General features: G+C 32.5%; 1 protein-coding gene and 1 non-coding gene across 2 annotated transcripts; both read left to right on the top strand.

Annotated features, from left to right (window-relative positions):
- The first annotated feature begins 662 nt into the window (after positions 1–662).
- Positions 663–769, top strand: LOC128039387 (small nucleolar RNA R71). Its single transcript, XR_008193892.1, has one exon. It is a non-coding gene; the product is annotated as a small nucleolar RNA R71 (small nucleolar RNA).
- Positions 770–12,435: 11,666 nt separating this feature from the next.
- Positions 12,436–14,498, top strand: LOC105788445 (hypothetical protein). Its single transcript, XM_012615354.2, has 5 exons — positions 12,436–12,657; positions 13,142–13,377; positions 13,463–13,580; positions 13,806–13,874; positions 14,146–14,498. The coding sequence occupies exons 1-4, from the start codon at positions 12,632–12,634 to the stop codon at positions 13,864–13,866; spliced, it is 441 nt and encodes a 146-aa protein (XP_012470808.1). The 5' UTR covers positions 12,436–12,631; the 3' UTR covers positions 13,867–13,874; positions 14,146–14,498.
- Positions 14,499–18,245: the final 3,747 nt, after the last annotated feature.

Below are 18,245 nucleotides of genomic sequence, written 5' to 3'. Positions count from 1 at the left end.
GCATTAGGCACACTTCCACTTACACTGAATGCAAGCCTTCCTCAAGTTTACTTACATGAATGGGTATTGGAGGGTCGCCATTATAGATACAATTTTTGTTGGGCTCTTGGGCTACCCTAAATGGTTGCGGAGGTTGGTATGAGGCATTAGACCTAGGTGGGTTGAAGCTAAGTACTTCTTGGTTGGAGGGATCCCCTTGGTTCCCTACCCATCTAAGATTGGGGTAATTTCACCACCCTAGATTTTAGGTGTTGGAGTACAAATTATACCCCCTATTCCCTAAGTAGTTGGCCTTTGCGTGATTGATCTCATTATGGCCTCCCTAATTGGTGCCTTCACCCTAATTTCCTGCATTTAGATTAGTTAAAGTGGGCTGGTTCAGGTTTTACGATTTCGCCAAAATCATTTCGAGGTAGTTTAACCTCTCGAGGATATATTGGAATTTATCCTCACTACTGACTGCATTCATGGTCGATTGCTTATTCTGGTATGTGAACCACTCAGCCGACCATATGTATGAATTCATTGCCATATCTTCTCTGAGCTGGTACCCCTTAGCATAAGTCTTTAACATGAATGGCCCCGCATGACTGTCTGTCAAGACTCGATAAAAAATTAATGTCAAGCCCATTATAAAAACTTGTAATTGTAACCAATCTTGCAAGCCATGATAGGGGCACTTACTCAAAAATCAATTTGAAGTGCTCCCGCGCTTCATATAGCATTCTCCCTCAAGTGGTTGAAAGTTAGTGATATCCATTTGGAGCTTCATAGTTTTGCTCAGAAGGAAATATTTGGCCAAAAATCAGCTCGCTTGCTCGTCCCATGTATTGATCGAGTTCATCAGCTATGAATCTAACCACATAAAAACATCGTTAATCAACGAGAAAGGGAATAGCTAAAGACATATAGCGCCATCGGTTACCCCGTTATATTTGAAAGGATTGTAGATGGTTAAGAAATGCTTAAGATGTTGATTAGGGTCTTCATTCATTCATCCACGAAATTGAAGATTCCTTTGGATCATCTGAATCATTGTTAGTTTGGTCTCAAAGTTGTTAGCATTAATCATCGAACAATTAATGCTTTCTCGGATGACATCAAGGTTGGGCATGGTGTAATTTCACTACGTTCTCTCTGTCATTGGACTTTAGTGTGGTGGTAGTGGTGGTTCCTTTACTTTGGCTTTGTCAAACGGTGGGTCTACTAGTGGAGGTTGGGCTCTTCTCGGAACTTGTCCTTTTTGAGCGTATGTTAAGATTCTTTTCGATTTCGATTCGAATGATACGATCCCATTACCGATTTGAGTCATACACTACTCTCAGCAAAAAGAAAAGAAAAGAAAAGAAATTAACAAAATCAATGAAATTTGAGTCATGCACTACTCTCTACAAACAAAAGAAATTAACAGAATCAATGAACTTTACAAATAAAAGAACAAACAAAGAAACAAAATAAAGAGTCATATGTATAAATCAAGCTTTGGTCACTTATCTCTCTAAAGGCATGCAACAACATTAAAACCACTTAATCTAACATCGACTCCCCAGCAACAACGCCAACAACTTGACCGCCCCTCACTGTCCTCGCGAACCACAAGGAAAATCAACACCAAAACAACAATCAATCAGACACTAAGTGCGCTGTCTGCAAGTGTCATAGGTCAGTTGTAATATATTTGCACAATGGGGTATTGGAGTACTCTGAGGATCGAACCCAAAGAAGTCAGTGATTAAGTGAATTCTAGCTACAAACATGCAATTAAAAAGTCTAAACAATTACTCACTAGATGTTATAGTATGACAATACATAAATGAAGTTAATAATTTCACTAATTTACAAACTAATTACAAAAGGACTAAATTGTAAAGCATGCAAAGTTACGAAACTAGGCAATAAGTGACAAATGATGGTTTATTTATTTTGATGTGGTTCACCAACTCTCGAATTAGGGACCTAAATTGCTTAAACTCCTAAAATGGCTAAATTTTACATCTCGGTCTCAATTTTACCAAGTTAGACAAGTTAGTTTGGTCTCAATTTTTTTGTGACGTTTAGAGATTTTTTAAAGATTATGAATCTTTTTAGTAGCCTATTTTTAGTCAATGTTGTTGAATCTTTTCGTATATAAACACTAGTTTTCAGTTCAATAAAATATACACTTTCAATAAAAATTACTTCTAGTTTTCCTCTTGCCTTTGTTGTTTTCTTTTCACAACAAGTTTTTCTCAAAACCTGCAATAGGAAATATTGCCTAGAAAGAGGTTCAATAGAACTTCGACTCTAATAGGCATAATGCTAAATTGAGCTTGAACTCCTTAAAGCTCAAAAGTTTATCTTTTAACATTAAGATCACTTTTTAAAAAAAATATGGAAAAGATATTATTAGTGAACTTTTAAATTCTTTTATATATTTTAGAATTTACTTAGCTATCTAAAAATAATAAATCATTAGTAATCCATTACTTAAGTGTAGAGGTGATAATGGGTCGGGCCATAACAAAATTTTAGGCCCGTTTGATAGGCATTGGGCCCAACCCGTAAATGGGCCTAAAATTTTGCCCAAGTCTAGCCCGGATAAAAAAGCTAAAACTCGAGCTCAGCTCGGTCCACCTGTATTAATTTTTTATATTATTTTTATATAAAATAAATTTAAAAAATATAATACATCAATTACACTGAAAATATTAAAAATAAATATTTTCCAACAAATTGAAAATAAATTAAAAAAAAAGTCTTTATACTTAAATAACACTAAGATAGGTACAACTTAACAAGAAAATGCCTCTAAAATAGTAGCAAAATTAACAATAAAATAAGAGTTATACAATATCCAAACAGTAACAACAAAATACTAGCAATATAATAGTGAAAAACAACAGCAAAACACTATATTTTTTTGGCAAATTCGGGTCAGGTCGGGCCAAACCCAGGCCAAAAAAAGCTCGGCCCATTTGCTAAACATACCTTATTTCTTGCCCAAGCGCATTTTCTAGTCGATATTTTTACCCAAACCCTTCCACTTTTTGGACAAGCCTTCGGGTTGGGCCAAGTGGCTTGACCCATGATTAGGTACACTTGGGTGTGCTCAAATCTGATTTCATAAGTTGAAGAAGTTAACTTACAATTAATCTTGAACTACTAGTGGAAAATTAGACTTACTTTATGAAAACAACCATATTTTTAGGCTATAGAACTCAAACTCATAAGATTCAAAATTTATTGGGAAAATGAATCGAAGATATATGATTTGGACACACGAATCATACAAAAAGAGGTTAGTATGTCTCATAAATTCCATTTTAAGTCCAAATCTAAGAATGTAGTTGTTTGGATGCTCTCTTTCGATCTATGATTTGGACACACGAATCGTAAAAAAAGAGGTTAGTATGTCTCATAAATTCCATTTTAAGTCCAAATCTAAGAATGTAGTTTTTTCGACGCTCTCTTTTTATAGTCGAATGAGCAAAATGACATTTTACAATTTTCTAGTTTTCGTCAATTCATCAAAATCCATCAATTTTTTCTTTTCAGCCAATATTACATTCTATAGAGAAATCATATGGAAGAGCTTAAACTTATTTCAAAATCTCAAAACATACAAAACACAATATCCCAATTCTATAAGGACACAAGGTGGTTGGTGGCTTTCTGAAGCCCTGAGCTTCCTTCCTCTTGAATTTAATCAAAACTATCAAACTTGAAACACTATTTTAAGACTGAAATTAATTAATTAAATTGAAGTCAATTTTATAATTAAATTTTTACATAATTCAATTTTATTCTCGTTAAAATTATATCAATTTTACTAGATCAAAATATATGTAAAATTTATTTAATTATAAATTGTTTTAACTTCAAATAATTAACAATGATTATCTATTAATTTAATTATTTACTTTGAACTTGATTATTTAATTTATTCATCCAATTAAATAATAATTCAAAATAATTAAATTAATCTTTATATTATCTCTTTTAAAAATGAGAAAATGCAATTTATTTCTAGTTTTTCAAAATTTATTTCTCTTTTATTTATCTATTTGTTCATCATTTAACACGTATAACTGTGAAAAATAGAACGTCGATAATGATGATATATCGCAAAGAAAAGAGAAAGAAAAATAAAGAACACAAAGATTTTTACGTGAAAACCCTTTCAGGAAAAAACCACGGGTAGAGGAGAAAATAATTCACTATGTCGAATTTGAATGATTACAAAAGGAGTATGCTATGTCTATTTATAGGTTTGTAAAACCATATTCTAATAAGAGTGTAGTAAGATTGAAACACCTTATTCTAATCAATATCAAATAGATGGAGTTTAATAAGGTTTAAAAACCTTACTCTAAAATAAAAAAAGTGTAGTTCTATATGGATTTTACTTTTATTTTATTTTATCACTATATTTTATTTTAATAAGGATTCGGGTCACTCAATTCTAACAATCTCCACCTTGACATGAATTCCCAATGAACAAGTTCTTCATCGCGAACTCTCAACGAACAAGTTCTCCACCTATTCCATAAAACCCCTTAAAGGTTGTAACTTCAACAATGAATACCAACCAAGTCTAAGCAATGCTCAAACTTGGTTATGAGAAGTGACTTAGTCATCATATCTGCAGGATTTTCATGAGTACTAATTTTTCTCACAACAATATCACCACAAGAAATAATATCACGAACAAAATGATACCGAACATCATTGTGCTTTGTTCTCTCATGAAACATTTGTTCTTTTGTAAGGAATATGACACTTTGACTGTCACAAAATACTGTACTGATTTGAAGGTTTTCATTGAGTTCACTAAAGAGTCCCTTCAACCAAATGGCTTCTTTACAAGCCTTAGTAATTGCCATATACTCAGCTTCAGTGGTAGACAAAGCGACTATAGTTTGCAAAGTGGCTTTCCCACTGATTGCACAACCTCCGATTGTAAAGACAAAACCTGTGAGAGATCTTGTTCTATTAAGGTCTCCAGAAAAATCAGCATCAACATACCCAATGACTCTATCTCTAGCTCTTTCAAACTGTAAGCAAACATCAGTAGTACCTCGTAAGTATCTTAAAATCTATTGAAATGATTTCTTGTGTTCTTTACCGAGATTCGTCATGTATCTGCTAACTGCACTGACTGTATATAATAAATTTGGACGTGAACAAACCATAGCATACATGAGAGATCCCACAGCACCAGAATATGGAACATATGACATGTACTCAATCTCATCATCTGATTGTGGAGACAAATATGATGAAAGTCTGAAATGGGTTGCTAAAGGAGTACTAACAGGTTTAGCACTCTGCATATTAAACCTGCAAGGAAATTTCTCAATTACCCCTTCTGACTTAGGTATAATTTACTTACTTTTCTATTTATGAGAATCTCCATACAAAGTATCTTTTTTGCTAGTCCCAAATCTTTCATCTCAAATTCTTCACTTAGTTGGGCTTTGACCTTTCTTATCTCTCATTTATCTTTCGCTACTATCAACATGTCATCAACATTAAGGAGTAGATACACAAAAGAACCATCACTGTTTTTCTTAAAATAAACATAACTGTCAAAGATACTTCTTTTGAAATCATGAGAAGTCATAAATGAATCAAACCTCTTGTACCACTGTCTTGGTGACTATTTCAAACCACAAAGGGATTTTTTCAGCAAGCAAACATAGTCTTCTTTTTTTGAGACTGTAAAACCCTTTGGTTGTTTTATGTAAATATCTTCCTCAAGTTCTCCATGTAAAAATGTAGTTTTTACATCTAACTACTCAAGCTTCGAATCATGCTTGACCATAATATCAAGCAAAGCTCGAATCGAACTATGCTTCACAACTGGAGAGAACACATCTATGAAGTCCACTCTTGGAATTTGACTGTAACCATTTGCAACAAGCCTTACTTTATATTTGGGTTCTTCAACTCCTGGAGTCCATTTTTTCTTTGTAAACACCTATTTACAACGAACAACCTTTTTGCCTTTAGGAAGTTTCATAAGATCCCATGTTTTGTTTTTATAGAGTGATTTTATCTCCTCTTACATAGCAAACATCCACTTTTCTGAGTCTTCACAGTTAATCGCCTTAGAATAATTAGATGGCTATTGGTTTGCATCTATATCTTTAGCCACATTTAAAGTATAAGCAACTAGATCAGACTCGGCATACTTGTTTGGAGGTTTAATCTCTCTTTTAGTTTTGTTTTTGGCAATAGAGTATTATGGTAAAGAAGTAACTCTATTCTGAATTTCTATACTGGCTTGAGGAGTCAACTCTGGTATAGATAATAGATTAATCTGATGCTCCACCTTCTTTTGATGTTCTTTATTGGGAGAGTCTTTAAGAGATAAGTTAGCTAGCATAGCAGTTTCATCAAAAACAATGTCTCTGCTAATCACAACTTTTTTAATTTCAAGACACCATACCTTATACCCATTTACACTAGCTTTATAACCAAGAAAAACACATTTAATGGATTTCGGTTCCAATTTTCCATTATCAACATGAGAATACGCAGGACACCCAAAGATTTTTAAATCAGAATAATCAGCAGGATTATCAGACCATACCTCTTATGGAGTCTTTTTCTCAATGGCAATGGATGAAGATCGGTTGATCAAATAACATGTAGTAGAGGCTGCTTCGGCCCAAAACGACTTCAGTAAACTAGCATTCAACAACATACATTAAAATTTCTTCATGATCATTTTGTTCATTCGTTCTGCAACGTTGTTTTGTTGTGGAGTTTGACGAACTGTCAAGTGTCTCATGATCCCTTCTAACTTGCATAGTTCATTAAACTCATCAGAACATAACTCTAAGTCATTGTCAGTGCGGAGGTGTTTTATTTGTTTTCCCACCTATTTTTCAATCATAGTTTTCCAAGACTTAAATGCGAAAAACACATCGTTTTTCTGCTTCAGGAAGAATGCCCAAACTTTTCTGGAAAAATAATCAATAAAATTTAGCATATAATTAGCTCCACCTCTCGAAGGTACTCTAGATGGCCCCCAAAGATCAGAATGGATATACTTCAACGTTCCTTTCATGTTATGGATTCCTCTAGTGAATCGAACTCTCTTTTGCTACCCAGAAATGTAGTGCTCACAAAACTTCAGTTTGCAAATTCCTTACCCACCAAAAAGTCTTCTTTTGCTTAATTCTGCCATGCCATTCTCACTCATATGCTCTAGGCGCATATGCTACAGTCTAGTAACATCATCATCTGACAAGGAAGAGGAAGCGACAACTGCATCACCAGTAACAGTAGAACCTTGCAAAATATATAACTTGTCAGTCTTTCTCTGCCCTTTCATCACAAAGAGGGAACCTTTGGAAATCTTCAAAACTCCACTTTCAGTTGTGTATTTATACCCTTTTGAATCAAGAGTACTTAACGAAATTAAATTTCTCTTCAATTGTGGAACATGTCGCACGTCACCATCACTGTAATCTTCTACAACATCAGCTTCACTGAATTTTTTTGGTTGTTTTCCCTTTTGATTCGCAACCTCCCTTTTGATCTTGTTTTGCAGCTTATAGCATTCATATTTAATGTGCCCTTTCTTCTTGTAGAAGTTGCAAGTTTTACCTCTATTTGAAGACTTCGATCTACCCTTAGATTTACCGCGAGGATTCCGTTCCTGTGTCCTTCCACGATCATCATCAGCATTCTGATCTTGTCTCCCATGAACAATGAGACTCTCTCCTTGAGAGTCGGGTTTAACCACAAGATGCTTCATCTTATCATACGAGGTCAAAGAATCATAAACCTCATCAACTGTGAGAGACTAGCAGCTATATAAAATCGTGTCTCTAAAGGTTGAATAAGACGGGGGAAACGAACAAAGTAGAATCAACCCTAGATCTTCCTTATCATATTAAACCTCTATGGCCTCCAAGTTTGAGAGAATTTTTTTAAACATTGTTAAGTGTTCATTCACAGACGCACCTTCCTCCAAACGATGAGCATAAAGACGGTGCTTCATATGCAACTTGCTGGTTAGAGTTTTCGACATACATATTTGTTCCAGCTTTTTCCATAATGTTGCGATGGTCTTCTCCTTCATCACATCTTGTAAAATTTCGTTAGACAAATGCAGATGTAATTGTGTTAACGCCTTTCGATCCTTACATTACGCTTCTTCTCTTCCTCTGTCAATGTCGAAGGCATATTATCTATCCCTAGCAGGGCATCCTCTAAGTCTATCTGCGCAAGAACTGTCTGCACCTTTGTCTACCACAACGTGAATTTGGTGTTGCGATAACAACGAAATTTCATACTTCAAAAATGTCATTACCGTGATTGAGATGAACAACCCGAAAGCTCTGATACCAATTTGTGAAAAATAAAATGCCGATAATGATGATATATCGCAAAGGAAAAAGAAAAAAAATAAAGAACACACAAATTTTTACATAGAAATCCTTACGGGAAAAAACCACAGGTAGATGAGAAGACAATTCACTATGTCAAATTTGAATGATTGTAAGAGGAGTAGACTATGTCTATTTATAAGCTTGTAAAACCATATTCTAATAGGAGTGTAGTAAGATTGAAACATTTTATTCTAATCAATATCAAATAGATAAATTTTAATGAGGTTTAAAACCTTATTCTAAAATAAAAGAAGTGTAGTTCTATATTGATTTTACTTTTATTTTATTTTATCACCGTATTTTATTTTAATAAGGATTCGGATCACTCAATTCTAACAATAACATTATAGAGTTATAATTAGGTAGCAAAGGGATCAATTGAACATATATATTGCGAGTTGAAATAACATGTGATTAAGTTTCAACTCTTCATTTATTAATTACATTATCACTAAACCATAAAACTTACTATTAAAGTATCATGATTGAACTCCCAAATATATATATTTACAAATAGTTGTATCTGAAAAACTTTTGTCCAATAATCTGCACCTACAATCCTTTTAGATTTTGTTTACTTAACAATTTTGATCATTTTTCTTAAAGTTTCCTTATATATGATTATGTGAATTATTGATCATTCATTAAATGATTCAAGTCATTATTACTCGACCAAATTTTATCTACACCAACCATATAACACCTTTAAGAAGATACCTTTGGCTCTTTATTTGAACTATGGTTCCATTATCTACCTTTTGCTTACTACTTTGAAACAATATGTTTTGAATATATCAAAAATGCAAGTCAAACATACATAGTCTTTCACTTATTTAAGATTAAGGTAAATACATAATGAATGGCACAAGTGAATTAATCTATAAACGAAGTTAGAAATAGTTCATCTTGAGTCCAGTCCAATGTACTGTCAATATAGATAATCAAATCTATGTCTCTATCTTAAGAATCAATCCTACTCCAATAGCCAAAACAAACTATCTCTCAATTTGAATTTATGGCCAACATAATAATTCTAATATGAATCGTTTGACCGTGATAATTCCGTGAACTACAACTTTTCATTTAAATTTCCAACTAGCACATTGTTTTCAGCACATAAAACAATCCTTATAATACAAATTTAATATAAGTAATCAATAGAATAATTTATTAATTATGATAAATTACTACATTTAAGCTCAAAAAACCTAATAATAATATGGCTTAAAAAAGATTCATCTCTCTAAAAGGAGAAGCTTCTAACAACTAGTAGACGTGTACGAAAAATGAGTTGATAACCGTCTTTAAATCAATTAATCATTAATCAACTGAACGACTATAAATACCGGACCTTGACGTCACTTCAAGCATGACCTCTCTCTTACATATTTTCTCCATAATCATCTATCTTGCTAAAGCATTGACTTACACAAGGTTTGGTGCCTCTGTCTTGCAAATAATCCAGCCATACAACTCGATCTATTCCTCAGCCGGGCTACTCACACAGAATAAATAAATAAAAGAGAAGCAATGCAAGATTGTTCCTTGGGTGAAGCAGTGATGATAGTTCTGCTTGTCCAGCTGGACCATTGGTATCTATATACTTTGTCAACTTGCCCACCTTTTGATCATTCATACACAATATTTATAAGTAAAGTTTGGTATTTAATACATATTGAATATATTCATCGTTAAACCGAACCATCCTTCTGTATTGATTCCATACTACCTGCATTCACATCTTCATTAATTATAGACCATTTATTGATTAACTTTTTACCTTTAATTTAATTGAAGGACGATGCTGTGCCTCTACTTTCTATCTACACTTTTATTGTCCTATATATAATAAAAGTAAAGCAAGAGATTAAAAAAACTAAAGAAATGGAAAATGGAAAACAACTTGAATTTCCACTCTTTTTCTGCACCACACAATCTTCCTTTTCATCATCCAATTTTGTAAAACAAGTTATTTTAGTTTTTTATTTATCTTTTTTAGTCTTCAAAGCTAAAATGAAGATTAAAAGAGACAAAAATTTAAATGGAAGATCAGAGTTAGAGTTGCTACAATTTCAAAGCTCTCGCGGACTAAATCTTAATTTGATTAGTATTGATATTGTTGCTAGTGCATGAGGACGTGAATTCGAATGCGCTCAAACACATTTATCCTCATATTTAAGGAGTTAAGGAGAGATTATGCATAGTTCTAAATGTTATATATATATATATTTTTTGAAAACTCTCTATCTATATTACTCATTTCCAAGTGTAAGTCATTGTACATTTATTTAAATGTTCACTGGACTCGGGGTGAGCGTTCAATTGAGTCGAGTGAAAAAGTTTCGAGTTCACGAGTCCTATTTTATCATCCTAACTCGATTTGAAATTTTTTAAATCAAGTCAGGTGAAATGAAATTCAAGTTGAGTTGAATCGAGTAAAATTGTTCAACTTAAATTAAAAAAATTAAACATGTCAAATTAAAATCTTGTTACAGTATAACTAATTTCATGTTAGAACACATAAATTTGAAACCATATATATTTGACAACTTTTTCAAAACAAAATAAAAAGAAATATTTTACTATGATAATCTTGAATCGTTAATTCTTATTTAGGTCCCAAAATTATTATTTAGAATTTTTTTAATTTTTTAACTTTCTCTATGTATTTTTAATATTTTTAAATTTTTATACTTTTTTTAAAAAATATTTGAAATTTTTATAAATATTTTGAATTTTTGAAAATTACTTTAATTTTTTGTTGTAATTTTTTATTGAGAGAGACCAATTTGCTCATTTTCAAACTTGACAGGGGCCAAAAGAGTATTTGCACCAATCTATTGTTCAAATTATTCGAGTTATTCGAATTGTAAAGTTCAACTCGATTTGAACTTAAAACTAGAGTTACTTATTTGAATTGACTCGATTAACTCAAAATTCGATTTTTTTAATCGAATCAAATTTTGTTCACCTATATTATAGACTAACGTGGATATTGCCGATTCTATCTATCTGCCACTAGTTGTTAATTAAGAGAACAAATCATGGTTCTGAAATTCCTGAGGAACTATCCAAAAGAGATATGGCATTATAAAATAATAAAAAGAAAGAACAGCAGCACTAAGTATTCTCATCAAATCATGCTACCCGTTCACTGATTTTCAACCCTGTCGAATGAGATTTTAGCGATGTGGGATTAAGTTTGGTTTCAAATATGCCCACACAAAGCCCCTAGATTCCATTCATTCGCCATCGCCAACCTGGTTATGTATAGCGTTTCACATGCCTTTTTTTATTGAACGGTAATGGAGGCTAAAGGAATATATATAGCTGCAATACAAATGGAATAAGAATTGGTCCCTTCTTTCTTTCTTTTTTACTTTGTTTATATTTCTTTACTTTACTTTCTTTCGTTTTCTTTTTCGGGTTTATTCACCAAACGTCCGCAAACTATTACTAAGATTCTAAATTGGTCCTTGAATTTCAAAATAGTATAGTGTCAGTATTGTATCAATCAGATCCTTCTATTAGCTAGCTATCCAACCCAGATCTAATGCTATATCAAATTGTAAATATGTGTGTACTTATTACATGGACAATTTGAATTTGACATATTAAAGAACACGATTAATAAAATTTTAGGACAATTACTTTTTGTTTTCATTTTAACTCATCATACTTAAGTTGCCCATACAAGAGGTACTTATGCGCTTACGATTTGATCTATATTTTAAATATGAGTCATGTCGATTTGAGGTGATATTTAATGCCTAAATTGACAACTAAATTGATAGAAGGGCTTGATTGATACAATACTTGAAAATTCAATTAGAAAATTTTAAATTTTGAGAACAAATTTAAAATCTAGGTCATAATTTAAGGGTTTCTTATGAAATTAACCCTTTGTTTTTCATATTCACTTCGGAACAATATTAAACAAAATATTAACCACAAATATAAGTTTGACATGAATTTAACTTTATAAATATAATAAATATGTGTTAATACCGAAAAATAATACCTAAGATACGACTTTGTTGTAAAGGTGAATAATATGGTAAGCAAGGAAGTCAGCTTTCATCAAATGTGCATGTGAATTTGACTTAATTCACTTCCCTTTTTCATGTAAGAAGCTATAAATACGTGTTCTTAGCAAGTTTTCTTTGCAAATCACACATTCCATTTCTGGGAACAAAATCAGATTATTACACAACTGGGGAGTTGTGCAATCTAAAGTTTGTCTGAAGATGGAACAGCAATTCAAGCAAACCAGGTATGTATGTATGCATCTCTCACTCTTTATTTTTGTATATCGGAGTACATAACAATTTTTTAATTTTTTCTATTTTATCGCAATATAATCTTATTTAAAGTATCCGTACCTTCATTCTTCCTTCTTATATGTAAGGAGTCCGTTTTCCGACCAACCTCGATTTGGTTCTTGGCAAAGAAGAATTAGTTATTAGATTCTCCCTTTTTTTTTTAACAACTTTAAGATTCTTGTTAGATTAAAATTTAAGCAAAGAGCCCCCCCCCCAAAAAAAATCAGAATCTGAACTGAAAATATATATTCTGGAACGAACTGTTCTTAATGTACCTAAAGTACTGCAAATAAGGTCCCAAAAATGACAATAAAACATCACAAAATGTTGAACCTGAAGTAGTGTTTTTAATGTGGAACAAACATATAAGTGTCGTACATATATTCATATTCCACGTTCATTTTGACTTTTTTTTTTTTTTGGTTGTTTTCTTAGGAAACAGAACTGGTTCCAGAAGCAGTTTTCGAGTCGAAACGGTGAAGATAATCGCCCGAAACCAGGCGCACATGAAGCCGCCATTGCGGCGGCTGCATTTGCTATTCAATCAGTCGAAGAGGCTAAAGCAGCGAAGCTCAAGAGAGGGAGCTTCAAGAAAGAAAATAGCAGGAATGGTGTGCTTCATTCTAATAGAATAACCACTCAATTCTCCCTCAAGAAAACTAAAAGTGCAGGTAATTTTTCCAACAATTTTGCATAAACTTTTATAAACATGTCTATTTTTTGAAGAAACTAATGAAAACTAATGTAAAAAAACAGTGGAAAATTCCAAGGATAAGCCAATGAAACATAAATGTAAGGAAGTAGAAAGAGTACATTCATATTCCAAACCAAGCTCTCAATCTGCTACAATTCCAATAGCACCAGGAGATGAATGGTAAGTATTAGTTCGCTTGATTCATTTAATTATTCTCGAACTGAGTTTGAGTCCTAATAGCTCAAGCCATCAAGTGAGCGAGTGCAAGTAAGTTTTTAACATTCTGATACTAAATTACGATTTTTATGCCAAATAAAGATATGTTCTTAAATGCTTTAACAAGCCTAAAATCCTTTAAACTAGCTAGAATTTTCGACCCTTTTCATCTAACTTTAATCATCTCAGGTATGACAAGCTGAAATCAGTTGTTTGCGGAGGCGACAAGTTGCCCAAAACCTACGGTTAAAACTTATTGTATGTGCTCGACATAAATATATTCAATTTTTCGTAACTTCTTTTCCTGTATTTTTTGGGTTTTTAGAGATTTATATCTTCCTACAATATTCAACATAAAATGTCAAATTAGATCTGTTTAAGGGTTCATATTTTTATTTTATTTAGACTTAGATAAATATGAAGTATATTAATATCATACATAAATCTAATTTGACCCATTAATACTTTAAAAATTTTGAAGACTCGAAGTAATAGATACTAATACCATTCTTGATTGTTGAGAGTGCAGAAAACACTGGAGCTGAGAAGGGCAAGTAATGTACAAGATTTACAAAGAAAACAGGACAGTAATTTAAATTCATCACTGCGTGTGCAAATATATCAAGAGATTGTTAGAAAATATGAACATCACATATATAATATAATTAATTATATGTTATTTTTATTTACTATCATAATAGGTTAGTCCAAATTAAAAGTGATCTAACAGAAATGAGATAATGAAATTAGCTTTTAAATTAATATATATATATATGTAGAATCAACATGTTTGTAGCTACAACATGCAATAATTATTGATGTATTTTGGAAATAAAAACAGTGGTATTCAGTATGATACAATGAAGAACTATTTTTTTAAAATAGTACATTATCTATTCTCAAAATGCTTTAAATAAGTGCACCTCCCTTGTTTTTTCATTGGCTTTCGCATTAGAAGGATTGGAAGTCCCCTTTTCAGTGGATTAATCTTGACGTTGTTTTTAAAATTGTTTTTTTGAGGTTGTTTTTACTTGAGCCATTGGAGTTACCTAATAATTTTCTTGTGGTACAAGTTAGGATTTTAGTCAAGAAGCAAGAATTTGAAAGCTTTGAGATTAGAAGAGCTTTTGGGAATTTGATGTTTAAAGAATTTGATTATACGAGATATAATGTGGTATTTATAGCAAATAAAGTTTGACAATTCTCAAAATAAAAAATTCCTCCAAGATAATGAGAGAGAAAAATCTCCAAAAACAATTCCATTAGCCTACAAAAATTTAACCAAATCAATTAGTTACACAATTATCCTAAATACATCACAATGACATCAAGTCCAATCATGTGGATGTCTTTCATGTACTATCAACTCTTCAAGCTCGACAAACCCCAACTAAGCTTTTCAAACTCTTAAACATGCTTGAATACAAGGTTTTGGTGAACAAATCAACTAGTTGGCTTTGAGTGGGCACATACTTCAATTCAACAAGCTTATTCTCAACTAATTCTCAAATGAAATGGTGTCTGATATCCATGTATTTGGTTTTTGCATGTGGCACTAGATTATTTGAAATGTTTATGACACTAGTTTTGTCACAATAGGTCGTGAAAACTTGTATAACAATCCCAAACTCCTTCATCATATGTCTCATTCAAAGTAGCTAAGCACAATAGCTACGAACAACAATGTACTCTGCTTCTAGTGTAGAAAGTGAAATTGATCCTTGCTTTTTGTTGTACCATGAAACTAAATTTGATCCCAAGTAAAAACACCCTCCAGATGTATTTTTACAATCATCCATATTCCCAGTTCAATTAGCATTACTATACCCTATTGAACTCAGCACACTATCTTTAGAGAACCAAATTCCAAGCTCAGGTGTTCCATAGACCTACCTTATAATCCATTTGACTGCCTTGACATGAGATTCTCTTGGATTAGTCTAGTATTTGGAAATTATACCCATGCTAAAACACAAATCGAGATGACTAGCATTGAGATAAATTAGACTTCCAATCATGCTTTTGAATGTGGTTGCGAAAGTGGGCACTTCATCAACATTTGTGCATAATTTTTCATTAACAACCATATGTGTCCTAGCAGGCTTAGAACTCTCAAGTCCAAACTTCTTCACCATATTCCTCGCATATTTCTCATGAGATAGGAATGTCCCATCCTCCAATTGCTTGATTTGGGATTCAAGGAAATATGACAACTTCCTTACCATGCTCATCTCAAATTTGCTTTACATCATTTTAATAAATTAGTCCTTTGTAGTTGTTGATGTAGCACCAAATATTATGTCATTAACATAAATTTGGGTCATGGTTGTAGTGCCTTTGTGCCTTCGGATGAATAGAGTCTTGCCAACTGACCCCCTTTAAAATCTTTGGACAATTAGAAATTGAGATAGCCTTTCATATCAAGCTTGAGGTGCTTGTTTTAGACCATACAATGTCTTGCTCAGTTTGTAGACATGCTCTGGGTTTGTTGAAGCCTCGAACACTTTAGGTTGTGCTGCATAAACTTCCTCTAAAAATCCATTTAGAAAGGCACTCTTAACATCCATTTGCTATTGTTTGATGTTAAGATGTGTTGCCACAACAAGCAACAATCTAATTGCTTCAAGTCTAGCCATAAGAGAAAAAGTTTCTTCAAATTCAATACCTTCAACTTGAGTATACCATTGGGCTACGAGTTTGCCCTTGTTGTAGATTATGTTGTCATGATTATTGGTATTTTAGTAAAAAATATGAAATAGAGAAAATGTGAAAGAAAAAAATATATTGGAAGAACACTATAATTTGTTGTATTGTTCAAATTATATAGCTAAAAAAATAACAAAATATATCCTGCTAATATCTAGCCACTTAACTTACACCTAAAATCATACCACAAAATTAAAAATCCTTAAAAACTTGGTATACAGACCTATTATTCAGCAAGTCTAAGGCACATTCTCAACACTCCTCCTTACCTTAGTAGTTGCAAAAGCCTGATTTATTTCTTGAAAATTTAATCTAACTTTTGGAAGAGAATTGGTTAAGATATCTACAATTTGATCTTCAGTCTTGCAAAAAACCGACTTGATTTTACCAATCTTCTATTCTTTTTTCAAATGATAATCATCAATCTTGCTGTGCCAAGTCCCAAGAGCTTATTTAAGACTATATAAGGAATTGTTTAACATGTAGACTTTCTCTGTTTAACATGTAGACTTTCTCCTCCTGTCTCTCGACTTGGAATCCCTCGGACTTCTCTTCTCTCATTGCTTCAATCCACTTGTCATCTTTCTCAGCTTCTTTAAACTCAACAGACTCAAATATAGCAACATTACACCTTTAATAAATTTTAGATAAATATCTTGTGTCACAAATTGAAACATCATCTATGTTGTCATCAAAGTACTGAGGAGTCTCTAGCAATTGCTTCATTGTTGGCTTCTCCTCCATTAGATTTAGAGCAAATATTTTTGCTTTCATTTTTACTTTGAATACATCTCTGCCTTTTGAGTCTTTGATCAGGCACCATTTGTCTTCAAATATGACCTTGAAACCTTTTTGAATCAATTGCCCAATACTAAGAAGATTTTGGTCAATGTTAGGCACATATAGAACATCAGTTATGAGTTTCAAACTTGTTAAACTTTCAATAGCCACTTTTCCTTTTCCCTTAACTTGAATAAACTCACCATTTCCAACTTTTATTTGGAAATGATAGTTTTATCAAGTTCTTTGAAAATTGTTGGGTCATTGGTCATGTGATTTGTGCAGCTGCTATCGATCAACCAGGAATCATTGGAGGAACATGTCGCCATAAAAAGGAACTCATCTTCTTGTTGCTCAGTAAATGTTTTTGTCTCTTCATGTTATTGAGACTTACAGACCCATTCTATGTGCCCAATACTGCCACATTTTCTGCATTTGATATCAAGCAACCACCAACGCTTCTTTGGGACATGATGGATATGTCTCATTGTTGTTATTATTGCTGGTCTTATCTTTAGTTTTCTTGTTTTTACCTCCTAAATTTTTAAAATTTGCCCGAAAAGCACCTTCTACTAATGCTTCTTGTCTCATCTTTCTCCTTTATTCTAGAGCCTGCAATGCATTCACTAATTCTACCAAGGACATACTTGACAAATCCTTAAATTCTTCTAATGAAGAAATTTTAGACTCATATTTTTTAGGTAAAGTGACAAGAATTTTTTTCACTATTCGATCATCAGAAAAATCCTTACCAACAATATTACCTTGTTTACTATGCCCTCTGTCGAAACCATTTTTTTGATAAAAGAGGCCGTCGACTTTAATTTCGAAAACGAAAATGAACATGGGAGCCGCCACCAATCCTTTTTTTATGAGGTGTGATCGGGTCACCTCGTAACAGTTTTTTTGAATAAATGACTTGATTTATTAAAACAACGATTTTGGTCCACGAAATTCAGAAAGATGGGTTCGGGAGTCGGTTACGTACGAGGAAGGATTAGCACCCTCGTAATGCCCAAAAATTAGTACCTAGTTGATTAATTAATGTCTTAGTGTCAAAAATTAAAAACTTTGAAGAGATTTAAAATACGATCCTTTGTTAAAATATTAAAAAGTTTGAGAAAGGAGCATATTTCACGTTAA

The sequence above is a fragment of the Gossypium raimondii genome, chromosome 2 (genome assembly GCF_025698545.1).
Source record: "Gossypium raimondii isolate GPD5lz chromosome 2, ASM2569854v1, whole genome shotgun sequence".
Classification (NCBI taxonomy): domain Eukaryota; kingdom Viridiplantae; phylum Streptophyta; class Magnoliopsida; order Malvales; family Malvaceae; genus Gossypium; species Gossypium raimondii.
This window is presented reverse-complemented; position numbering and strand designations above follow the sequence as displayed.

Coding starts and splice junctions, on each gene's coding strand:
- LOC105788445 (XM_012615354.2), top strand. CDS start 12,632: ATGGAACAGCAATTCAAGCAAACCAG. Junction 13,378..13,462: donor CAAGAAAACTAAAAGTGCAG/GTAATTTTTCCA, acceptor GTAAAAAAACAG/TGGAAAATTCCAAGGATAAG. Junction 13,581..13,805: donor ATAGCACCAGGAGATGAATG/GTAAGTATTAGT, acceptor TAATCATCTCAG/GTATGACAAGCTGAAATCAG.